At 39.3% G+C, this 26188-nt stretch overlaps 2 protein-coding genes across 9 annotated transcripts in view; one reads left to right on the plus strand and one right to left on the minus strand.

The window, feature by feature from the left end:
• Positions 1-7524, plus strand: part of SCLT1 (sodium channel and clathrin linker 1) — a 135232-nt gene extending 127708 nt beyond the window's left edge. For all 3 annotated transcript variants that reach the window (XM_025187118.2, XM_025187119.2, XM_075929971.1), the window contains 3 exons: positions 1206-1301; positions 2593-2634; positions 3249-7524. In XM_025187118.2, the coding sequence (XP_025042903.1) occupies positions 1206-1301; positions 2593-2634; positions 3249-3353 (243 nt within the window). In that variant the 3' untranslated portion in view covers positions 3354-7524. The remainder of the gene's footprint in view (positions 1-1205; positions 1302-2592; positions 2635-3248) is intronic.
• Positions 7525-7664: 140 nt separating this feature from the next.
• JADE1 (jade family PHD finger 1) overlaps positions 7665-26188 on the minus strand; it is a 274830-nt gene continuing 256306 nt past the window's right edge. For 5 of the 6 annotated variants that reach the window (XM_075929965.1, XM_075929967.1, XM_075929968.1 and 2 more), the window contains 4 exons: positions 24186-24302; positions 19651-20172; positions 13680-13797; positions 7665-11491 (listed from right to left, as the gene is read on the minus strand). In XM_075929965.1, the coding sequence (XP_075786080.1) occupies positions 10590-11491; positions 13680-13797; positions 19651-20172; positions 24186-24302 (1659 nt within the window). In that variant the 3' untranslated portion in view covers positions 7665-10589. Of the gene's footprint in view, positions 11492-12624; positions 13568-13679; positions 13798-19650; positions 20173-24185; positions 24303-26188 lie in introns of those variants that run through there. The other variant, XM_075929969.1, reaches the window with a different exon arrangement.

Raw genomic sequence — 26188 nt, forward strand, 5'->3', positions numbered from 1 at the left:
TATTTTTGATGTCAGACAAACACTGAAACCATACATCAAGTGTGCACAGCTCACAAAGAGGTCAGGCTTCCTATTCATTTCTTTTAATCACAAAGTGCCAAATATTTAATGTGTCCAAACTCTCCCTTACTAGATGGATCAAACTATACAATACTGAGGCATACAAGCCATCCAGCACACCTGTTCCAGAAGGAATCAAGGCGGTCATTACAAAATCCATAGCAACCTTATGGGCAAAAAAAGTGTGCCCTTCCACTGCACAGATCTGCAAAGCAGCTATGTGATCATCAGCTAACTCCTTTATCAAACACTATACAGCAGACATTCAGTCTCTGCAGATGCCTCTTTTGACACAAAGATGCTGCAGGTGGTAGTCCAGATATAGCCTGGCCATTTGAGAATTTCAGAAAAATTCCTTTCCTGTTTCTTATGTTCACTTTTCTGATGCTTCCCTTCTTAAGCTTAATGTCCATTCACTGCTAGCTACATCCTACATGTGTATGAGAATTGTGATGGACACTAACCTGAAGAATGGAAAATTGCTTATCCACTAATTTCCTTTCTGCTATGAGTAGTATCTACAGGTCTATCCAGCCTAGTTACTTTAACAGTTAAGGTTCAATATTTTATTTGCGTAGTTACCACGGTGGCCTACTGAACATAATTAATTAGTTGCCACCAATGTCATTGTTACAAAGCATTGTCTGAGCATTTTTCCCACACAGCTTTGGAGTGAATCAGCCCTTCTGATTGGTACCGGATATCAGAGGCTGGGCTGCTGCTATGAACCTCCTCTGGAAATTGCAGATGGGGGTGGGAGAGGCATGGAACAGATCAGACACATAAAAATTGTGAAAGATCCTATGAGCAGAAAGGAAATTATCAAGTAAGAAATTTTCAAATTTTCCAAAAATGCCAACTTTCATGAGATGTCTAAGCGACAGATATTTACATTAATGTAACTTGCTTTGAAGTCTACTTTGTATAGAAAATGTGTACAATGAAAAATGTAGAAGAAGATTTTTGCTTTTATATAATGTTTGCAAGCTGGAAATTATTCAGAATCACAAGTGTTTTTAATTTCCTGTCTTGTAGATGTAAAATAGTTTCAATATTTGTCATTGACGAATCTCCTTTTGCTCCCAGTTTTCTCACTGGAACGTACATGAAACTTATAGTTGTAATAACATCTTTCACTTATACAGAATGAAAAACTAATGATGGAGCATCAAGAAAAAGTCAACCGACTTCAAAGGCGACTAACACAGGCAGAACAGAGAGCAGCTACAGCATCTCAACAGGTACAAAACTGTAATCGGACAACAATCTTATTACAACTGCAAAACAAGAGGTCTTGCATGTTACAAGAAAAATGTTATTTTGGAATCTCCCTAGAGTAGATGTAATTGTTTTATTATTAAATAGTAAAGTAGCTGATTCAAACAATTACACAGTTCTTATTTGGCAAAATATGTCACTTCAGAGCTAAAATATATTTAACCAAACTCCAAACCCTGTTCTGACAGTTCGGAGTTAGTGGATTCCTTACTGGAGCATGTTACTGCAAATCTAATGTTTTCATGTAGTATGTTTGTGGAAATAAACAGAATTCACATCTAATGTATGTTCTCTTCATATTAATGAAAGCATGTGAGTTTTTAATAATCCTTTGCAATACAAGAAGGAGCTTACTTAAATCTGTACAAAAGTGAATCAAGATCAGAATGAGGGAATACCTGTTTCAGCACCTGTACCACTGATTACATAGCATAGCTGATCCAGCCCACTTGCAAATTGACTAATAAGGTTGTATTAATTAAAACTTATGGCTCCATAGTAATATAATGCAAATGCTATGCTAGCTTCCACAGATTGGTACCTGTATAATCTTATTCTTATTCAGAAGACAAAAATGTTTTCATTTCATAGCCATAGAACGCTATCTGGGCTTTTTTAGGCAGTTGAACCTAATTTAAGACAGAGACAGTTGTGAGTCAGTAGTTTCTAGGGCCCAACTAGATGACAGATGTTTTAGCTTCATAGTGTAAAAAGATTTGGAATATCTGAAGAAAGGGAAAATTTTAATTTTTATGTCTGCTCAGTTTTATCATATACCCTCTTACCTGTCAGTCTCCCTCTACAAAAGAAAATAAAAAAGAAGTTTGTATAGCTTGTTCCCTTAGCTGTTGCCTCAAACCTCAAAGATTGGCATTTTAATAATGGTGTGTGTGTGTGTGTGTGTGTGTGTGTGTGTGTGTGTGTGTGTATAAAGTAGCAGGTGTAGCAATTTAGGATGAAACACACCATCCACAAAATGTAATATTTCTTTTATATAGCCAATGATTGGTTTTTTTTTTTAATAGTCTAATTGGCATAAAGTAGGGGGTGCAACACTGAAAAATCATTACTGAAATGCAATCCTTTAGAGAGACATTACAATATTCTGCATGGTTCATGCATTTTATTTTAGGACAGCACCACTTCTATTGCCCCATCATTAGTCATTCAAAACTCCTTTTTATGTGAAATACGGTCATTTGTTAAGATTTCAGTGGAATAGTGAAACTATTGCCTGTTTGTTTTTAATTACAGCTCAATGTGATTACTGTGCAGAGGAAAAAAGCTGCCTCCATGGTGAATCTAGAACATATTTAAAAAAATATGCGTTGCCTATTCACACCACATAAGAACTGGAAAATCTGTCAGAGAAAAACAGTATTGGAGTGTTAAACCTATAGCACACCGCTAGACTTGTGTAATTTGGATAATCATTTTCCTTTCTGTTAGCACGGGGGGGGGGGAGCAGAATTGTGGTTAATTCACAATAAATACAGGAATGAGAGTCTGCAAAATAATGTAATGAGCTCAAATGTAGAATGAAGCCCACCTTCGTCAGGGTAAAATTATATAAACTACTGTATATACTATGGGGGGGTGGTGATTTACTGGCAATCATGACATAGATACCAATCTGCTGGCAGTTATAAACACCTTTACTCTATATGTACAACTGATTTGTTTAAATACATTTTGTATAATATTTTGTTAATGTACACGTGCAATACAATAAACTATGAACTTTCTAAACAGATTGTGTGCATAGGAGGGAATGGGCTACTTCCTCTTTTGTGAATGAAACTGAGAAACTGGTTAGGTCTTAATTCTTAAATAGTGGGTATGTATGGTAATTTTGCACACATCTGTCCTGAGTCTCCCTGTTGCAGTACAACATTTATTTTGTTTTTCAGTTTGTTTCCTGTGTGACATCCATGGAAAATAGTAAAACGCAAATACTGATCTGGTCTCTGGTACACCTAGGCTCATCCCAGCTATATTCTTACTCCAAATGCTAATTCTGTGCAGTTATTCTGAAAAAGGCTTTTGAAAGAAATTAGTATATTAGACTCTTAACTGTTTTTTCTTTAAGTATATATAACACTGGAAAATTCATTTTGACAGATCTTGAAAGTCCATCATTGTCTGAAGTAAGTGATTCTAATTTCTTCTGAATATTTTCACAATGCTGTGTATTTCCTCTCCCTCCCCACAAGATATTTACAATATGAAGAAAAACACAACTTATATTACATTTATCTGGACTGATAATTCACTCATGGTTACCTGAAAATGTCCTTTCTTTGAATAACACAGAAGTCTTACAGTGGGTCTTCACCCTGCTTACACCTTTGGAGGCAGAATCAGCCACTGGCAGGTAGGAGTGTGTCTTGCCCCCTGAAGAATCAGTCAGTTAAGACAACTTCCATAGCCAAGGATAATTCTCTTCATTTAATAATCTAAGAAAAAAAACTCTTAAAGGATAACTGTTTTTGTCTCCTCCTGCACAGCATACTTTATAAACAATCACTTCCTCAGTTTAGTGTATCCTAATGCTGAACCCAGTTTATACCAGAATACTCTGCCAGAGGAGCACTGGCTCTGTGATTCTATTACTCAGATAAGCTTGGATCCACATCCCTGCTTCTCCTTGTACCCTATTCACTGCCATATAACTGCAGTTAATCTTTGTTCCCAAAAAATAAGCAAGGCTTGCAGCATGCCACAAAGATAACTGAAAGCAAAACACTAAGCCAAGCAGAATGTGCTTTTGAAATCCCCTGGCTCCTCATGGAGAGTACCTCACTTGCTGTTTCTTCGCATTTAAACGAAGGAGCCTGAGCATCACAGCTGATCTCCTCAGATAGTTAGCCTTTACTAAATATGCAGATTTACAGTATCTGCTTTTTTAATCTTCTAAAGCTTCTGCCCTTGTCATGTCACACTGCTACATTTCATATCTTGAGTTCCTAAAAGCCCATCTTCATACAAGAGAAAAGCCTCCTGTTTTCTTGTATCACTCTGATATTATTAGCACAATCACGAATAGATAACTATAATTGAAAGTATTATCTAAAATCAAAGGAATAACTTATTTATCCAGGAACAAGCACTTTCTATTTGGTTCTAGTAAATTAAAGATGATTTAATAAAATGTTTAGTTTCCACAGATGATGACCAATAAATCCAGACTAGAGAATGACTCAACACTAGTTCAGCCATTTCTCATTGGTGCTGAGGCCAGCATGGCTCAAGAAGGGGTGATTTCTCATGCTCAAATTACAGCCTGTGTACATCATGAATCAAGAGGTAAAATTATTGCCACTTCTATGCACATTTTGCCTTGAGGCTTTGTACTGGTGATATCTTGGAATGTGTAAAATAACTTACATTTATGAGGTATGAAGATAGACTAGAGGCAACTAATACAAACCAAAAATGTCTGGGTTGATACTGCTGTTCAAACTGCAAGAATCTCCAGCTTTCAGTTCAAAATGGCATGTTGATTACAGATGTTTTATTATTGAAGAAATTTGTTACCACATCCTCACAACCTTGCCTTTGAGAAGCTCTAGCACACCATGCAGGAATTTGAATTTTAGTAGATAATAGCCTTTGTGTCAGGCATGTGCCTTTCCCTTGAAATTTGACTAAAGTATAAGCCAGGCTCAGATACTTGCCAAAACAGTTTAATTTTCAGAAAATTCCTTCTTCCCTAAGCATGATTTTCCCTGCAATTGCAGTTTCTAGATACCCTGGTCTATATGGGGTCCAGGCATTGGAGCTGAGAGCAGTTGTATGCTCTGCATGGACCTTCTCTAGGTATTAAATGGTTGTGTTCTAGAGGAGGCAATTGGCTGTAGAATAGTCAGAAGGTGTGTATATATAGTGAATGCAGCAATGGATTGCAGGCAGGGCCGGATTGGGGGGGGAGCTAGCCGGGCAGCTGCCTGAGCCGCTAACCTATGGGGAGGCACCTCATTGAAGTGTTAAGGGGTGCCATGCGCCCGCTGCCCAGGGCACAACGATGGCTCGGTCCAGCACTGATTGCAGGAACAGAAAGCATGATCCCATGTTTATGATAAAAGCTGCCCTGGGGAACTAAAGTCTTGTACACTTTTCACAGGTGGTTACAAAGGGTATGTCTACACTGTAATTTAACACCCATGGCTGTCCTGGCTTGGTTGCATCTTCTTTGAACTCTGAAAAAGAGGCCTGTCTCTCTCTCATTAGGTACCCAAAATTAGTGGATTTTTTTACCTTAATTTTTCTCTTTGCCTCAGTTCTCCCATTACAAAATGAGGATAATATCTCCATTTCACAGGCTTGCTTTGAAAATAATAAAATCATCAGTGTTTGAGAAACAAATTTACTATCAGTGATGAACACCAGAGGAGGTCTGTGAGAAAATTAATAAATTTTGTCTTCAAGAATAGAGTGTGAAATAAATAAGGTATGGGACTACCCTTTGAACAAAATATTGAATTAGTTGCTCATAAAGTGAACATGATCCAGTCGGTGCATTGAATGAGGTACAGATTTTAGGGAAAAAATAGTATGTGATTGATAGAAGGTTGATTCTGAATGCATTTATACAAGGGAGGTTAATTAAAGTTGCATAAGCAACCTTAATTCTGGAGTTTCTTAACCTTTTAATGCTTGATTTTGCAACCTTAATGTGCTTTTAACATAATGTTGTGTGTAATAATACTCATTTTTAAAATCATTTTGCAGACACTGAACTAAATGAATATATAAGTGCAGTCCTAGTCTAATATGCCAGCTCTCAGCTCCATTAGAGTGCAAACAAGTGTTATTGTGTAACACTAAGGTGGTACTGTGAAACATTCCAGTTGAGGATGCAAAGTAAAGGTGAATATGCAATTTTCTCCTGTTCCATGAGCAAATGTCTTATGCTACTGTCTTTAATTATATGACCACTTATAATTTCCCATTTTCCCCCTAGAATCTTAGACTATTTTGTGAATCTTTGATTCCTGTAATGCAATCCAAATTGAAAGCATTTTTTATAATGCATACACCTAAGCAGTTAAAATTAAGGTTGCACAATATGAAGAGTTCAACTGTGATTGGCATTGTATAAGACAAAGATGAAGTCTCAGAGCTTAAAATCTGTTAACATTCAAATTTAACATTGCCTCAGTGTATTTAGGAGATAAGGCTATTCCTGCACATTCATCTTTGGAATTTCTTTATTATAATCATTGAAGAGGTGTGCACTAGAGACTGTTTAATTCCTTTTAAGCTGTTGTACTTGTTTTTCTGATATAGGCTGTTGTGGCGTCATAAGTCCAGGTCTCTACCTTGGATGCTGGGCAATTATGATTGCAATGAACAGCCTCTAACAAACCTGAAAACTAGAAGCCTGTTGGAACATACAGTACATATGGTACTGTCACATTACATAAATGATTTGGTAAACTTGCCACTGTTCTAGTAAGAAATCACGGATGCCATGTTCCACATATTTAGTAGTATGCTGGAAAAACGGAAAGAGGTCTGTTTCTTTACATTTATAATACAATTGTATTTCTGCATTCTGTAGATTTTTTGGATGACAATTTTAACCAGAACTGTCAAACTTTTATGAAGGTTTCTATTTGCCTAGCACTTGTTCCATAGGACAAACTAAGATGATTTAAAATTCAAAGTACAGTTTTGGACAGCAAATATTTCAAAATTACTATTAAAAAAAGAATCCATAAAAGAGAATCTGGTAAGTGGATACTCAGTCTTAGGGGCTTACTGTGGGCCAGTAATAACACTACTGAACAAATAAACATAGGTAGTTCCACTGATTTCTAATAACATTACTTGTTTATACGAAATTGTTCACCAATGAGTACTCTGGACTTTTAATGATTAAAATAATGTTTTACTACTGTAAGCACACCAGAGCTAATACATAGAAGAATGAGTTATATCTTGGTCTCATGTGCACCTCAGTCGCCTTCCAGTTTCAAAAACTTTTGACTACTAATACTATGAAAAAGAAAGAAAATATGGCAGGCACTGAGTAAATATTACACTCATATCACTGTAGATACATGTAATATTTATCACTGATAAGCTACATATGACTGGGCATCAAACATGACTTACAGTTGGTCACAATGCCCAAACACAAATGTGCTTAATTTTAGCACAAGCTTACTGTAAGAAAACAGCCTATATGCTTTAAGTTAAGCATATGCCTGTACTTGCAGAATGTTTATTTTACCTTTGCTTAGATATCATGGCAATGAGAGCAGTATATAAACCTGAACAGATCAGAAAAAAGTGAAGATTTTAAAATTTAACACTGCCAGTCTGTTGCAAAATGTACAGCATTTATTCACATACAGACAAAAAGGCACAATTCTACTAAATATTTTAACAAAAAATACAGCTGTCTTCAACTAGATCTTTATAAATACTTCAGAAAAGAGGGAAAATAAATACAGGATTGGGCCAAGTAATATAAAATAGTCATCTCTACATATACTTTATCTCTGATTCTATGTTTCTCTTCATGCACCTTTTTTAATTTTAGCTGAATAGACACCAAAGCTAGGCACATAGTGAAAACTTTTCTGTACAAGATTTTACAAATGTAATGACAATTTTTTTTCAAATTTTTAAAATAATTAAGATTTGCACACATGACATGAATAAACCCTTCATTTTAGATTTGTGTTTATACCCTAGCAAATGGCATTCCAGGCAACTTTACAGAAGTTTAACTAGCCTACATTTTGACATAATACACGAATCATAATCAAAGAGATTGCTTGGTCAGTCTGCACAGGGAAAGGTAAAGCTTTAAAAAAAAAAAAAAAAAATCAATGAATGGTTCCCTACCACTAAAGCACAAAGGGTGGGTTTCAGTTGTTACTTCTATACTTATGACTCCTTTCTTGCTGAGTGCTAAGCCTGGCATAAAACTAACTTTTACAGCTGGTCATACTGCAATTAGCTTGCCTTGTAGCTTTTTTGTAATTAGGAGATTGGGAAAAGCGCTTTTTTATTTGGTTCAGCATAATGTGGAACATTAGAAAGCTTATTAACCTAAACATGTGGGGAATAAAACAGATAAGGCATTATATCTGCACAATGCTAGCATTCATAATAGTGCAAATGAATTGGGTACCTCTTTCAAACTGATGTGAGGTTAAATGTTTGCTTAGACTCAAATTTAATTTTTTTTCATTCTATGGCTTGACAAACAATTCCCTATAGCATAACCTCTTTATAGTAATTAACTTAGCCCTCATCTAGATATGTTGCTGAATATAAAAGTGAAATCAACTGTACTTCCCTCTTCTCCCATATCCAATAAAAAAGTCTTTTTTAATTAAACAAGAACTTTAATATTTTAGGTCATGTCAAAAGTGAATCTCTATATGAGTCAGATCCACCATTCCTCATTTGATATGTGCAACAAATTAATCTGGCTAACAAAGTCATGAGATGAATCTGGTTTCTTGGGAGCAGCACAGTTTAAGTAGGTATCTTTCCAATACACATATTTCCCCTTCCCAAGATTATTCCACTAATTATCAAAATGTTATGTCTAATTTAGTTTAAAAAAAGAACAAATGATAGGGAAGCATTTGTTTGAAGTTTTTAATTATTTGATAACTTGCATAGCAAGATGGAACATCAATTAGCCTATTTTGTCAACTGGGTCCTCTGGAAGACTTAAAGTTAACAGCAAAATTTCAATTTTTTTTCTTTCCCTGCCCTAATGAGAAGGGGTAAAATGTATTATGTAATTGAATACTGATAGCAATAGACTGGGGGAAAGAAAAAGGGATTCTTCCATATGCCCATATTTCTAAATTCATTACTGCTTAAACTTTTTAAACTCAGCTATTTCATGCTTGCCTTACACTGATGCAAAAATTTTACACTGTTGTAACCATCCATTGTTATGTGTATGCACTCTATTCAGAGCACAGTCCTATGTACTGATTATGTTATTGCTGATAACTTACTAGTTATTGCCATTTGCAGTTATTAAAAATAGTTATGTAATCAGACTGAGTGTCCCCTCATCAATTCTAGTTAAGTAATCAGACTGAGCGCCCCACCCCCATCAAATCTAGTCCACAACAGAATGAAATCACTTTATCTCGATTTGAATGCAAAGAGCTTGTCCCAACTTATTGCCTTTCCTTTTTATTCTATTTAAAAATGTATGTATGTGTGTGTGTCATATATATATTTGACTTCTTTTATATAAGTAATGCTGTAGTGTCAGATGCCTGGATTTCCTAATACATACCATTAGTGCATAAGTGGTTGGCACTGGGAAATCGTGCTGATTAGTGCCTTCAAGTTAGTGACTTATTACCCAGTTGATTTATCATTGTATTCCTGGAGGGCATGTGATTGGATAATGCTAAAGCTGCTTTTTGAATTTTTCCACAGAATACAGTAGACCATAAATTTGTCCCTCAAACTGGACAAATGGCTTCAAAATGTATTCCTTCCTCAAAACTGAAGAGCTTAGGAGTATGACTGGGTCTTTTCGTGCTGTGACTGTTGCATCACTAGGCAGCTGCAGTTCTGACCTGTTCCCTTCATTTTTTCCAGTAATTACGGTTAAAAGTGATGTATTTACATGTAAACTCTCTGGAGTTAGGGAAGATTTAAAGCTGCCATGTATACTGAATTCTAATGCAACAGAAACATTCTGCAGGCAAATATGATTTAAATAACTGCCACAATCCAAGAAAAGTAAGCATTTGTAATGGGTTTAGTGATGCTGGATGGTTAAATAACCCTATTGGATATAGTATACACTAGTTAAATTAACTGCTTGTGCTTTTGGGGATGGGGGGCCGAAAGAGGGGAAAAAACTGGCCAGTGCTGTTCTGCTCAAGAGACGGATGCAACCTCTCTTCTTTCCCGCCCTCCCCGCCCCCCCCCCCCATTTTAACTATTTTAGTGTTCCACCAACAATTGCATTTTAATAGTAATCTTCTGTTTCCTCAATAAAGTTGCAAATCAAAAAAAGGTTCGTTTTCTCACAGAAGTAGATTATAAGGACTCAAAGGCAGGGGACAAAATCATAGTCATAAGTGCAAGTAAACATGTTTATACAGCTCAGAGATAACGGGTTAGCTCTTTGTCAATCTGTAGCCATGTCTAAAACCCTAGCCTCTCCTCCTCACACCAAAAATGCAGAGTGGGCTTGCAGGTAGTGCTTTCTATTGACCATGGTGCTGAAGATTTATCTTACTGTCCAGTCAGGAAGCAAGGATACTTCTCCTAATAATGTCTGTCCTCCTGTTGATAGTGCTGTTTGGACTAAGCCTTTGCTGTCTGCATTTTTTCTCAGCCACTTCAGTTTCTGAATCACTCATTTCAGCATCAGGGACGTACCCATCATTCTCACTGTCTGTTTTTAGTTTGCTTTTTGCCCTGTCTTTAGGTAAAACTCTGCCCAGGCCCAAATATGGATAATTAGCATTCTGGTGGCAGGTCTCCTGCTGGATCTCTCCTTGGTGTTGTCTCTCCCCCTTCTTTGGAATTCGGAATCCGCCCCAGTTTTTCACTGGACTTGTGGGCGTAGTAGGCACTTTAACTGCAGTCTGGTTATAGTTTATTTTGATGAGAGATCCATTGCATTTAGGCACTATATCCCTCCGTGTGCCAGGTGCTGACCTACCACTTGGATGGTTCACAGCCCTTTTGTTTTCTGATTGCCTCTGAGACGCTTCTGTGGATGTCAGTGGCTTGTGGCTGTGCTTCGAAAGCTTTTCCTTCAGTTCTGCCTTGATTACTTCGCAAGGGGAATGATTGTCTCTTCTTTTCCTGTGTTCTGGCATAACTATCCCATTTCTCTGTTGTGCTGATACAATTCGTGCTTCTGCAAAGGCCTTTTCAAAATGTAGAAAGCTACCTGGAGTCACAACACCTTCCCTTCGGCTGGACTGCTTGAGCAGGGACTTACTGACACTCCCAGGGCTGTTCCTTACTCTGTCTCTCTTGTGTGATTTTTTCAATGAGTGTGTCAGAGAAGTGCCCATTTGCTTCCTGAAGAAAGCAGAATGCCACTTCAAATCCTCTATCTTAGGAGCATCAGGACCTAAAGGTGGACTGTTGAACAACACCATGTTTTCTACTGAGGAAAAAGAGAAAGGCACACCTAAAAACACAAACACAGAAATTATTTTACAATGCAGCCAAAGCAAATTCCTTCCCTGATATAACAACTTCTGCTTTTTACCTCAAGTATCCTCTTTTGAGTGTTTCTTTCCTGTCTTCAACTTATTTTAATTATGCTGGAGCATAACCAGCATTCAGTGGCTTTCATAACATCCAACATTTGACAGCAATCAGTAACTCTTCTACTCATCATAGGTCTACTTATACTTAGATGTAATTTCCATATCACTATAGGTACTATAGCTAATGTAGATCTCAGATTTTAAGGCCAGAAGGGGCTGTGGTGGTTATTTAGTTTTATCTCCTGGATAACACCAGGCCCAAGGACTTCCCTGAATTAATTACTGCTTCAAGTGCTGAAATTGCTTTCACTAGAATATATTTTACAGACAAACATCCAGTCTTGATTAAATTCTCTAGAAAAAGACTCTTCATTTAATGGACAAAATACCACATATGTTGTTGTCATCCATTGTGCATCTGACCAATGATTAAATCCTTAAGAATAATCTACTTAATCTTTTCAGTGTAGCATTTTCCTGCTGAAGAAGCTACCTTTTTTAGTAAGCTGTAAATAGGTTGGGAATGATTTTTTTTTTTTTACAGCAGTTTGCTTCCCATTAGAATTCATGCCTTTTAAAACCACTGACTTTCAGTCATTCAGAAGATCTGTTGGTCAATTCAGGTTCTGACTATTCCTGTAAGTCTCTTTTGGAGTAATAGATATCTGCCCTTCCTTGGCAGATCACGATATGTTTGGTTTACACAGAATGTGCTGAAATGGCGATAGATTTGCAATGCTTCCAGCAAGGGCCCAAAAGATGAGTTTATCCTGATGATGTTTTACAAAGGTTTTAGTTCAGGAAGAACAGAAAGTGAAACATCTAACAGGCAAATGAACAAGGACGTAATTTTTCTACTAAATATATGCATTTTATTTAAACTGAGGAATGAATACCAATACAGTCAGTCCCAGAGTTACGCGGATCCGACTTAAGTCGGATCCGCAGTTACGAACGGGGTTTGCTCCCTGTCTCCCTGGTCTGCTGGTCACCAGCAGACCAGGGAGACGGGGAGCAAAGCCGCGGAGAAGCCAGGCGGCGGGACCGCGGTGCGTCTCGGTCTGCCGCCCGCATCTCCCTGGTCTGCTGGGGGGGGAGGGCGCAGCTAGTACGCCCTCTCCCCCCTCCCAGCAGACCAGGCTTTTCTCTGGATGCCTGTGGCAGAGCAGCTGGAGCGCTGCTGGTTGGTCCCGCAGTGCCGCTCTGGGCGCTACTGGACCAACCCCAACTGCTCTGCCCCAGGCATCCTGATTGTTGTTTAAATACTTGTCTCAAATATGAGAAAATACTAAATCTACAAATAGTGCCAGGGAAGGGGGAGTGAAGCTCACACCACAGTAAGTATTGTTAAAAGTACTAAGAAAAACGGGGACAAAACACATAATCAAGTTACAGTGATCTTGTATCTTATTTCTGAAAAGTGTGATTTCAGCATGAACAAAATACAAGGTTCTACACCCTCCCCCCACACACACATTCATGGGCTTCAACCATCACCTGAAAAGAACACTTCTAGGAACAATGGGAGTTTTTTCTTCATGCCCCTTCAGTGGTAGGCCATTCAGATAGGGGTGCCTATGTGGATATCCATCACTGTATGCTAGACTGAGACCACCAAAAATATTACTATCAAATGCTTGTAAGACAACAGCTCCTAAATACCACAACCAAGTTGGGCCCCATTGTGCTGGGTACTAAACAACACATAATAGGTGACAGTCCCTGATGACAGAACTATCAATAGTGGGAAAAAATGTGCCTACATCAGTTTTGGAAGCTTTTGATGCAAGGAGCTAGAGAATGTGGCTCTTCATCCCATTTCCAATCCCTTAAGCCACTCAGTCCTGTAGGGGTGGCTAGTTAATTCAGGCCAACTTTCTTATCTGATTCCATGGCTTCCCATGGTGACCATTCTTTATGTAGCTGAAAATTCAGACTATAACAGCTCTTGGCTTCTTAAGGGTTTTTCGTCCAATTTCTTGATGCAAAGTAAACTAAACAAGAATATAAGGAAAGGTGAGATTCATCAGACCCTAGCCAAACCCATTCTGTTTCTCTGCTTGTTATCCTATGCTTAGATGCAATAATCAGGTCTGTGAAACATACCTGAAACTCCTCCTTGTGCCATAAGTTTTGCGTAGAGACTGAATATCTGTTCCTGGACTCTGCAAACAGATCTCTTAATCTTTTCCCTTCGGGTCACCATGTAAGTCAGATTCCGAACCTAGAAAATACAAATAATATTATCACTGAGATTCTTGACAGTAAAACTATAAACTGTACCAGGCTGGCCTGACAGGTCAGAATCAAGGACCAAGTTTCTGTCTTCCTCCTTAACTAACAAGCAGTAGAGACAGTGTATCACTCCTAAGTGTCCTCCCTACCATAGCTCATGTTAGGGAATCTCTGAACCCTGGCTGCCTAGAGGGAAGGGAGCCACAACATGGTCCTTGAAATTGGAGGTGGAAATAAAAGGAGAAATAATGATGCATCTTTGAGGACCATTCCCACATCTCTCTACTACTGGATATATTTTATACGGAGAACTTTTTAATTATGCTTAATAGTTTATAGAGCCAAAAGTTGGGGTGTTGTAACAGTGTCCTTCATGAACTTTCTGTTTTAATCTAGTATTGGTCTATTAATACATCCAATAGGGCTTCTATGTATGCCACTGTATGACAGACATAGCATGATCGTTGAAAAAATTGAAAGTAAAATCAAATTATATATTAATTACTAGGCTCTGTATAGAATAGGTACTTACTCTACAGTAACTAATTCTTCAAGATATTATAGTCAGTGTGGATCCTACTGTAACAGCGTATGTACTTCAGGTATGTGAGAATGGATGTTTTTTCCACTAGACATATCCATCAGAACTGTGCATGCACTCATTACTTTCTTGGGTTTTCTCCATGCAAGGATAGAGTGGAGTAGCCCATGACCATCCCTCATTTCCCTTACAATTCAAAACCTGTGACAGCTGGAGATGCAGAAAAGTGAGGATGAAGGGGATAATGTAGGATGTACAGTACAGCATCTTGAAGAACCACAATTATTGTGGAATAAATACAGTTCTTTGAGCTGGCGGGGGTGTGTGTGTGTGTGTGTGTGTGTGTGTGTGTGTGTGTGTGTGTGTGTGTGTGTGTGTGTGTGTGTGTGTGTGTGTGTGTGTGTGTGTGTGTGTGTGTGTGTGTGTGTGTGTGTGTGTGTGTGTGTGTGTGTGTGTGTGTGTGTGTGTGTCCCATTACATGTTAACTGGCGAGCAGTATCCTCTGAATATGTTATGAGTAAGGAATTTCAGCAGCAGTCACAGACTGTACTATTGCTTTCCTGAATTTGGCATGTCAAGTGCAATGTTTCACAAGGCAAGTAGATCATTCTACACAGCTGCCTAGCAGATCTTACACTGAAGCAGGCAGAAATGTAGCCTGTGATCTAGTGCAATTTTCACTGACTTTTAGAGAGACACACTAACCAATCTTGTGACACAGATGGAAATGCACCGGGCAATCCACTTATTGAATCTCTGATGAGATGGCCTGGCTTGAGACATTGCCACAATGAGGCAGACAGAGAGCCTAAGAGGTTTTGTCCTATTAAGGTATGAGACCAAGGCTTTGGAGATATCCAAAGAATGCAGCTGCTTTTTGCACTGTTGAGCGCAGTTTTGAGAAGGTATATCAATTGCAGACCTGAGAGGGGAAGGTTTCCCTGCTCAACTACAGGAAAGAATGTATGTTCCTGTAATGAAGAGGAGGAGTAGGTTTCTTATAGAGGCAACACCAATGTTTAAGGTGCTTTCATGTACCGGAGGCCGTGTTGGTTCTTTCTGCCTGAGCTTCATTCCCTCAAGTTTGGGGTCAGTGCTATTGCTGATGAAATCTTTTGCATCGCAATCTGTTCATTCTCTTCATCCGTGATGCTAAGGACTTTCTTTAGAGGCTTTGCTCTGTTTGTCATTATCAAAGGACACTAAGCTTCTTCTTGAGCTTATGCCTGAGTGCTCAGAACATTCCCTTTCAGTGCTCAACTTCTGACTCCCGAGATGGAGGTACCAGCTTTCATGTTAAAGCAGGTCAGTGCCAGATTTTTATTTGGCATGTTTTCCCATAGTGGTTTTAATCATTGTGTGGTCTACTTTATTGGGTAGTGGATGATGCTGGCTTGTCCATTAATTTGATTCTAGAGTTTATTTCCCCTGGATTTGATGAGCTATTCCATGGACTGTTGTAGAAGGTGGCGTTTCAGCCTTCCGTTTTGTGACTTATGATTCCTTACAGAGAAGGACAAACATATTGTCATGTGCTAGAAAATTGTGATTTCTCCAGCCAGAAGGCATGCCTGCTATATCCATCCTTCAGGTGAGATGTCTATCACAAGATGGCTAGGACTTGAAGCCCCAAGGTTTTGAGTCTGCCGTTAGAGAAATCGTGGACAAAGGGGTCTGACCAGAGAAGCTTATTCCAGACAGATGGTGGCAGTTCATGTTTGTCAACGTGGAAGATCAGATGTGGTTGTGATGATTTATAGAAGATTTTATAGAAATTTAGTTTGAGCTAAGTACAAATTAGTATGGTGGATGCTTGCTAAATTTGATCTCATTGCCATGGACAGTAAAAGGGATCTGAGGGAGGTGGCAAGAGCATGAGCTAGTGTCCACTACACCAACAGACACTGCTAGTCAAAACAAAATTTGATCACATATGCATGGCCCCAAACCTGAATCCATGCCATTGCCACCACCAGTCTGGAATTGGCTCTTTTTGTCATGCCATAGGGTTAGCATGGTAGCAGCAGCATGTCCAGTGCCTGCTGTCCATCACCCCCTGCTGCTCTGTGTGGGCTGCAGAATAAGAGGCACTCACCCCAGAGAGATAGCTACAACCAGGAGGAGGAAGGCATACCGCTGCCCCCCGGTTGATACCACAGGAAGGTAGATATGAGGCAAACGAACACAACCTGAGCCCAACAAGGGCTGGGTGTTTTCCCATCCCATTCAACCTGGGCCCAACACTTGTAATGAAGTCCAGCAGGTTACAAGGCTATACATCCCATAATCACAGTTATCTTTCTGTGGAACTCAAACTTCTGACATTTCAAACAGAGCTGCTGAAATACATGTGGATTTCTCCACGGCTTGTGACTCACTACTGCAGGAATTGCTGACTAAAAGATTAACACTGTACAAAAAAATCAGTATGGCATGTTAAATAAATTAACAACGGGCTAACTAATTTCAAAACATAATTCTTAATGGGGAGTCATCCACGAATAGTAGTTTCTACTAGAGTTCCACAGGCATAGAGTCTCAGCCCAGTTCTAAGTCAATACTTTAAAATAACCTCCAAGAAAATGTGAATAGATTTTAAGATCATTAGATCACGTAGTCTGCCCTTGTGTGTAACAAAGGAATTTCATCTCGATATCCTGTATCAGGGTGGATAAAAATCAAAGATTTAAAAAAAATGTAAAATATTTTTAAATTTAAATCAGATTTTCAATAAAATGTGTTTTGAGGAAAAACGCTGTAAAGATCCTTTTAATTAAGATATATCATAGCTCAAAGATATCTCATCATGGAATATAGATTATAAATTCTAATTCATGTACTGTTTAAGAAAAGTTTTGTAAATATGTTCTAATAGTTCATTTATTAGGGACCCAATCTTATGGGATTCCAGAGGCTTTCTATTCTACCCAATGGGACTCAGTGTTCAGTTTAGAAGATACCATCGGAAATGCTTAGTTTTGCAGATCACTAACTGTGGATTTGTGTTTCCAGGGATAACATGCGTTGTTAAAAGTAAAAATGCTTTTACATAAATATAGAAGTGAGAAATAACAGACTTCAAACCTATTGCCCCTCTGCAAATTTGTGTACAAAAAATCAATCCTTTTCAGCTCTCTAAAAGTGCAGTTTCAAAAAGTTCCACAAATAGAATCCAATATTTTAAGTTTCTCAAGTTGACCTGGCTAACATAGTCACTTTAATTTTTCTTTTTAAAAATCATTTAACTATTGTAGTTAAAAATAATTTTAACAAAAACAAACTTGGTTTTAAAAAATGTGAACATTTAATTAAATTGAAAAATTCATATTGCTTCTTTTGTTAAAATATTAAGTTTGCTGTTGAAGACAAAAAATCCAGAATACAAAAATGTCTGTCTGGTGGTGGTATTCTCCTAATACAGCATGACAAGAAAATCCTCCAAACATTAATAATTAATCTGTTGAACTGGAGATAGTTTACCTCCCAATGTCTTCATAAATATCTGCTTCAATTACCTTTGGTAAATGAAATAACCAAACAATTATTTATTTTTTGATACAGCTGTAAAACTAATTTGAAAAGTTTTCAAAATAAATCACTATTTAAAATGTATATACAGTAAAACTCCGATGGTCTGGCATCTGATGGTCCGGCACTCCTGATGGTCCAGCACCATCAGGAACCCGGAAGTGCTCCGGGCAGCCGGACCATTGGAGCTGCTCTGCCCCCAGCTTCCCCGATTCAGCCGCTGCTAAAACTGACCAGCGGCTGAATCAGGGAGTGTTGCCAGATAGGTCCGGTAGCGCTGCTCCTCGGGACTGCGGGACCCAACCCGGCAGCACCCCAGCTGTCCCCAAGTCAGCCACTGCTGAAACTGATCAGCGGCTGACTCCAGGATCCCGAGGCAGAGCAACTCAGAGGGTTGCAGAATGTGATACAAGAATAACATGTGAAATCTGGAGAACACACAGATTTAAGGAACTTGACTTGTTTAACTCTTCAAAGAGATGGTTAAGGAGAAGAATACCTATCCGTGGCTAGGGAAACAAGATTTCTGATATCACAAGCATAAAAGAAAGACTGTGATTTGGATTTTCATTTGATTGAAAATGTGTAGCAGTAGGTACCAGCAGGAGAAAGTATCACAAGGTAATGGCTTGTGATACTGAAAACGTACTACACAGTAGGGCATATAATCATTTAACCAATAAACATGGGCTTATTGATTAATCGAAAACACTATATGCACCTCCCCCCTTGCTACCTCTGTATTACAGGCAGCCAGAGGCGTGGGGAGGCGGGAGCTTGTGCCCGTGGGGAGCTGTCTTAAAGCCAGCTTCCGATGATCCCATGCGCTGCTGCCTGATAGAAAGGCACCAGCACGGGGGTGGGGGGTTTAAATGCCTCTCTATCAGAGGCAGCAGCGTGGGGGGAATAGGCGGGATGCCAGAGCAACCTCTGTCCATGGGGAGCTCAGGTTCCCCTGCGGACAGTGGCTGCTGATACCTGATACAGAGGCAGCAGTGTGGGGGAGGAGGGAGCTCCCCAGGAGTGGGGCTGGACACACTGGCTGCCAGCCTTGGCCCCGGAGACCATTGAATAATTGTGTAAGCGATACAATTTGGTGCAGTTACACTATTATTAAATTAAATGACATATAACATCCCTACTACCCAGCAGTGGCTGCAGTAAAGCCCATAGCCAACAATGGCACCAGTTCTGAAGTGGAGTCCACAAAGGGTACACCTACACAGCAGGTGGGACCAAGCATCCCAGCAGTGTGCATGTTGTGGTGCCCATGAAAACTCAGGCTAGCTAAGTGAACTTAAACCCATAGATTCAGCAGGGCTTGAGTGTCTGAGCTATTATCCAAACCACACCATCCACATTGCTATTTTTTAGCATGCTGACATGAGCCTATTTACTTGTGTTGAGGGGCTCCCAGCTACAGTGCGGACATAGAATCACAGGGTTAGAAGGGCTCACAAAAGTCATCTAGTCTCACATATCCAAAGCTCAGGTTAAGACTGGGCACTGATTGTCTGGACCTGTCACCTCTGTGGACTGACCCTCTAACTCTAAAGAATACAGCTGCAACCTGTTGTGTTCTATATAAATTCAGTGCAATCTTCAGCATTCTGGCAAGTGGACAACATGGTGCTGAGCTGGAACAAAATGTGGTTACTCACATCATATGGCAATAACCAAGGAACTATATTATCGCTAATTTAGGTTGTAAACTCAGCTAACTAAACACAGCACCATTCTCCTCACAAGCATAATAAGCTTGCATTGCCTTACCCTCTCCAAATCCTGCCGGAGGTGCGTGAAGAGCTGCAGTCTCCTGAACAAAACATCCTGCTCCCGCTTGGCCAGATTGTCCTCTTCGTCTTTCTTTGGGGTAATCAAGGGCTTATTGAAATTGCCTTTCCTCTTGAGCTTCCAGTACTGGTACAGGAATTCCACCAGCTTTTCGGGTAGCCGCAGTGCCTTGGCCACTTCCAAGACATTGACAAATGTGTAGAATTCATCCTCCAGCTGCTGGAGCTTCTGCTTGCGGACGCTGACCCTGTGGGCCTCTTCCTGGTTTTGATCAAGGCTGTGGAAGGTCTCTATGTGGGAACTGTCCTGGGTCCCATTCTCATTTTCCTGGCTGGTGCTTTCACTGAGGTTATCATCATCCAGTTTCTTGGTGGAGCTGTGCTTGGAGCAGTATGACTTGAACTTGACTTCGTCGTTCTCCGCCAGGATAGTCTTCATCTCCAAGCCTCGGTCAAATGCGCATGTGACATGAAAAGCTGTTCGGCAGTTTTTCACTGAGCACTGTAGAAAATTTTAAAAAACAAATCTATTTTAAACAAGTCATTCACACACTACACACAAAATACCTGCACAGCCACAACTTCTTTGAGATCAATACTCCACCAGTGCAACTCTGGTACAATACGCCACAGTACTGGGATTTGTGTCTAAACTTTTTCTCATTATTAGGTTAGCAATTTAATGCTATCAGTTGAAGCAACAATGTAGCAATCGAGCATTTACTGCCCGATTAAACTTCTCCCTGGACTTATCCTACTATTCAATATGAGTCACTCCACAAAAAGGGGTTTCTCGTGGTCACTGTAGCGAGTCATGTAAAGCAATACTATGCCAGGCTAAATGATCCCGTTTGGCTGTGCTAGCACTCCAGAAAGCTCTGATTCCCAGCCAGCCTTATACTTCAAATCTCACAGCACCTGGACCTGTGCAATCCAAATGGCAAGGCCCAGTTGAGATTTTTCCTTTTATCATCAAATTAGAATATAATATATTAAATCACTGACATTCAGTACTTAACTCACTAATGCTGTTCTACTTCACATGAGAAAAAAACCTACAATTTGCTTCTTTCATCATCTCCCAAACTCTCCTTATTTTCCACTGAACCATTATGAAGCTAAACAGCTACAGTGTTTGATTTTAACTAACTTTCTTTTGCAATATATTTAATATTCATAACCATCCATAAATTGAATTTTTTTTTTAAATCCCCTCTTAACTTAGACCCTTTTCCCCCACATACAAAGATAAATTAAAAGTGGACATGGCTGTGACAGAAATTAACTATGACCGTACTAAACTATTCTTAACCCAAGTGGTCTAACCTTAAAGAGAAAAACTGCAGCAGGATATTTATACAGTGCTTGTAACAAAGCCAAGTATCTGTCTCCTCTGGGTTTTCCTGCTCAGGTTGACTCAGCAGCCAGATGTCATATAAATGAATACTATAGAGTTTAAACTGCAGAGGTTCAGAGTTTAAACTGCAGAGGTTTCAGATAAATGTTCTATAATAAAATCAATACTTAAAAGGAATATGGATAATGGTGAGACCCTCTACGCCCTTTTGTCTGCTCCAAATAAATGTTCTGTGAACAAATAGGGCAACAGCAGCAAAGTTGGATATTAAACAATACAAAAGAAGTGCTTTTTGCAGCACGTTCCATGCTACTATGATCTCTACATAATTAGCTTGTATTAAAAGTAAAGTTCTGTTGAGTGAAGAGGAAAATCTGTCTCATCTGAAGGAAATCTGAAGTGAGAAGACAATGTAGTGTTCCTTTTCCTGGCTTACAGAAACTGCTTTCTGCCCATCCCTGTGCATACATTAAAGTAGCTTGCTTTTTGAATTATTGTGACACTCTCTAGAGAAACTGCCTCTTCTCCCTCAAATCAATTGATTATTAGCTTTTTTATTCTACACTTCAAACAAACATTCTGTGTTTTCCTATCTAAAAGTTTCACAGCACACGTTTTAAATATTTATAAATCATGAGAACACTCTCGTGTTTCTTATATCACAAAACCCTTTTAATAATCTTTGGTGATGTCAGAGAAAACTGGAACTGAGAGTGTCTCTCCAAATGATTTTTAGATGTGTAACTGTCTGAAGTGGCAGCTTTACAACATACATATCAACCCATTGTTTACTCCAAAAGACAGATATTTTTGAAGCAAGAATGTTTAAAAAAAAAAAGAAAAAGAATCCACTAGGGCTGTAAGCGACTAGTTGACTACCCGATAAGCTTAGTTGAGTAGTGACTTGACTTGTCACCTCCTGCCCCTTCTCGCTGCCTCAGTCAGAGAGAGAGAGAGGCAGCAAGGAGGGTAAGCAAGAGCCGGTGTTGGGGGGGGAGGGCCCAGCTGCTTAAAACCCAGTGCCCCCCCCCCCAGCATTGTCTCCATGAGGGACAAAGGAGGAGGCAGAGGCACAGCAGGGAAAAGGTGCAAGTGGGGACTAAAGCAGTCCCTGTTTGTGCCAGTCCCAACTGCTGCGCCTCTCCTTTTGAAATATCCAAGAGCCATAGGTAACTCTTGTACATTTCAAAGGCAGTGATGCAACGGGATAGCGACTTAGTGACTAATCGATTCATTGATTAATCAAAATTTTACATCCCTAGAACCCACCAAAAATCAGTATGAAATTGTTGCAGTTAGCTCACATAAGTATTGGGAGTCAAAATAACTTTTCCCAGCATACACTATCAATGGCTCAGCAAGAGGAACAAGGGAGAGAGTGGCATGATCCAGTGATCTGAATTCAGAACTGGGAGCTTTACTTTTCATCTTCACAGTGCTTCGCTATGTAACTTTCATTGTTATTAGAAAGCATTATTATGCCTACAATTAGGTCACCTAGCCTTACTTTCTCCAGCAAAACACTGCATGCTCTAAAACGTGTTCAAACACATCCATTGCCCTTCTCAAGGTGATAGCAAGAGAATTAAGATTCAGCTCTTAAATGTACTTTAGACCTCTACATGCTTTCACGGTTAACATCCCTTAACATAATATCTATATACTGTCTTTTATTCTGAAGGATCCCAAAGAGCTTTAAAAATGTCACAAGCTGATGTATTCTATACACAAGGGACTTTTTCACCCACTTCTGAAATGAACATAACTCCGAAGAAGATCAATCCTGTTGTTTAACAGGATACTGTAACACTACAGCACATTGTACAGTAAGTGAAGAATCTCTATCCCACTGAAGATTCAGAGAGAAATTAATTATAAAAAATTTGGCCCACATCGGAATTTTGTTAAGAGTGCAAATTGATGGTCGGAAACAAAATAGTGGTGTTCTTGCTTTTCTGCTGGATACATAAGCCATAGATTCTTTACTGTGCATGGAGATAGCTCTTTCCTTAAACACAGTGGGCCTGATTCTCTCCATTGCCTTTCACCTTGTGCAGTCATTTACACCTCTACTAAGTGAGAGTAAACATCAAAATGTTAGTGTTTGGCAGCTACCTTAGAGATGTGTAAATGATTCCGTAAGGTGAAAGGCAATGGGGAAGTCAGGGCCTGAAGCTTTGATTCTACAGAACACAAAATATCTGCAATGCCTGCCATCTCCTAAATCTACCCAATTTGTGGCTTTCCAGGATCAGCTAAAGAAGGGGCTTGTATTTCCTTTATTTGTGGCTTATGACTCATTTATATTTTGTAGCAGATTCTAAGCACACAAACTGTTTCCTTCATACTTACTGTAAAGCTCAAAGGCAAGGATTCTCATAACTGATTTAAAAAGACCAACAAATGAGAACACTTAATCATTTATCAAGTAAAAAAAAATCCCTGTGGTAATATATAACTGCTTCCTTACCAACAATAGCTGACATTACCAGTTTACATTAGTCCCTGGTAGACACCTAGGCCAAAATGTTTAAAGTTGGGTGGGTGGTGTCTAAAGTTAGGCACCTAAATCCATATCCAGTTATCTGACTGACAACTTTATTATGCAGGGTGCTGAGCATTCTGATTCTCATGGACTTCAATGATAGCTGTAGATGTTCAAAATCTTGAAATCAAGCTGCTCATCAGAAGGATGATTTTTAATAGGAACTGGGTGTCTAACTTTTCTTTGAGCCTTTGACACTTACCTTGAAGATACATGCAAGTGAATTCTAGCACACAGTTTTTGGCATCCAAGTTTAAATATTTTGGCCACAGTGAATTACTCACTTTTGCAAATTAATGAGCAAAAAAATGAACAATTACATCTTAAAAAGCAAGGAGAATGCACCACTAAATGTATTTTGGTTATTTAACAAGTATGGTCATTTAAGTTTCATTATTTATATTTCAGTATTCTGATAAACACTTCTTAGTATATTTGTAAAAGTTAGGAATCCTTTAACCCTCATCTCCCTGTGTTATTTATTATTAAAACTCTGCCGAGCAGTAGGAAGAGACCGACATTTTTCTGTGCCAGCTATTGGAAAGGAATCAGAAAGGTTCTATAGAATGCACATTTGTATCTATAACCAACACACTTGTAATTAGTTCATTACCTGTATGGATGCCCCAATCTTCTCATTGCAAAGGCTGCACACTAATGCCCATCTACTGCTCGGAATGTGAGAGACCTTGGTTATGGGCTCCATCTTTTCTGGGCTGCCAATACTCACCTACACATCAGAGCAAAAAACACATAATGAAAGATAAGCAGAGAAGGTGGGAACCATTAAAATATTTAGGTGCCTAAAAATCAGACTTCCGCATCTAAGCCCCAGCTTTAGCTCCACTGCAATTCACAGAACACCTACTGAACCATGTAGCACTTAAACCTGGGGTGGGCAAGATACTGTTGGCAGGCCAATCCAGCCTGCCAAGCCATCTGATCTGGCCAATGGCCTACTCTGCCACGCCCACACCAGTTAGGGGTGGGGGAGCATGTGAAGTCTCTTCTCCCTCACAAGGGGTGAGTGGCACCTAGAGGGAACCGCCAGCTGTTCAAAACAGTTCAAAACCTCTCCTCTCCCTCTTCATGTAGTGGCTAGAGGGAACCACCCTTTCTTCCTAGGCCTAGCCCTGCCCCTTCCAGAAGCAGAGTTGGCCCAAGAACCACTATCAAAATTGGTGAAGCCCCCACCCCCCAAAAAATTATTGCCCATCCCTGACAAACTCACATAGCACCCAAGCTTTTCATGGTAAGAGTTCTCTGGGCACCTGTATTTCTGCCTCTGAGCAAGTGCAGTGCTGCTTCGCTCTAGGCATCTTGATGCCTATCCCTCACTGAAGCCTAAGAATGCTCCACATATCAGGGGAAGATTGGGTCCTACATGTGAATGCCTATCTGGGGAGCATGTTTAGCATGCACCACTCTTATCCCCCACTAGCTAGCTTAGGTGTCTCTCCATCTCGCAACTTGGCTTCTGTGGATCCCCATTCATTGCACAGGGAGACCAGGAACCTAAAGACTGGCTTTGTGGATTCACAGCATTGTTCCAGGATTTTCTAGTCACGTAAAATTAGGTACTATGAGACTCAGCATTGTAATATTTAAGTCCCTTTGTAGATCTAACCCTAAGCAAAAAGAAAAGTATAATCCTCCATGAAGTTCTGTTTCATTGCCTGGAAATACGCCAAATTAATATGTTCCAGGTTCTTCAGTTTACAAAGAAAGAAAAATGCAGTTTCAAAACCACTTCTTTCCACATAAAAATGAAATAGCGTTGAAGCAAACCCCATAAATTTAAGCAATTTTAAAGGATGAATAATGTTGAACTCTCAAGAATTAACACTGTTAATCCAAATACTTGATTACCCAAGTTCTGAATTTTCATCTACAAACAGTGCTTATTTTGTGAACTCACTAAATTAGCTTTCCAAGCAGTTGTCCTTTTTCTAGACTTATGAGCCATTTATATTGTAGTTTACTGAGCTAATGTAATTACCTTTTTCTTCAACATCATGTATTATCCTGCCAGACTTGCATCTTCTATGTTTAATTGAAAATGAGTATTTCCCTATTTTTATTTTAAAAATCTTTCTTCTTCCTAACAACAAAGGCTCCATGGATGTTACAGTCATTATGGCAAAAGACATCAAGTTGCATGTTACTATGAGCAAATTTGTCCTTTGATAAGATTTCAAGAAAGATGTGGAGAAATTGGAGAGGGTCCAGAGAAAAGCAACGAGAATGATTAACGGTCTAGAGCATTTGACTTATGAGGCTGAAGGAATTAGGTTTGTTTAGTTTAGAAAAGAGAAGACTGAGGGGGGACATGATAGCAGTTTTCAGATATCTAAAAGGATGTCATAAGGAGGAGGGAGAAAACTTGTTCATCTTGGCCTCTGGGGATAGAACAAGAAGCAATGGGCTTAAACTGAAGCAAGGGAGGTTTAGGTTGGACATTAGGAAAAAGTTCCTAACTGTCAGGGTAGTCAAACACTGGAATAAATTGCCTAGGGAGGTTGTGGAATCTCCATCTCTGGAGATATTTAAGAGTAGGTTAGATAAATGTCTATTAAGGATGGTCTAGACCAGTGGTCCCCAACCTTTTTAGGTTGT

Source organism: Pelodiscus sinensis, chromosome 5 (genome assembly GCF_049634645.1).
Source record: "Pelodiscus sinensis isolate JC-2024 chromosome 5, ASM4963464v1, whole genome shotgun sequence".
NCBI classification, from domain to species: Eukaryota; Metazoa; Chordata; order Testudines; family Trionychidae; genus Pelodiscus; species Pelodiscus sinensis.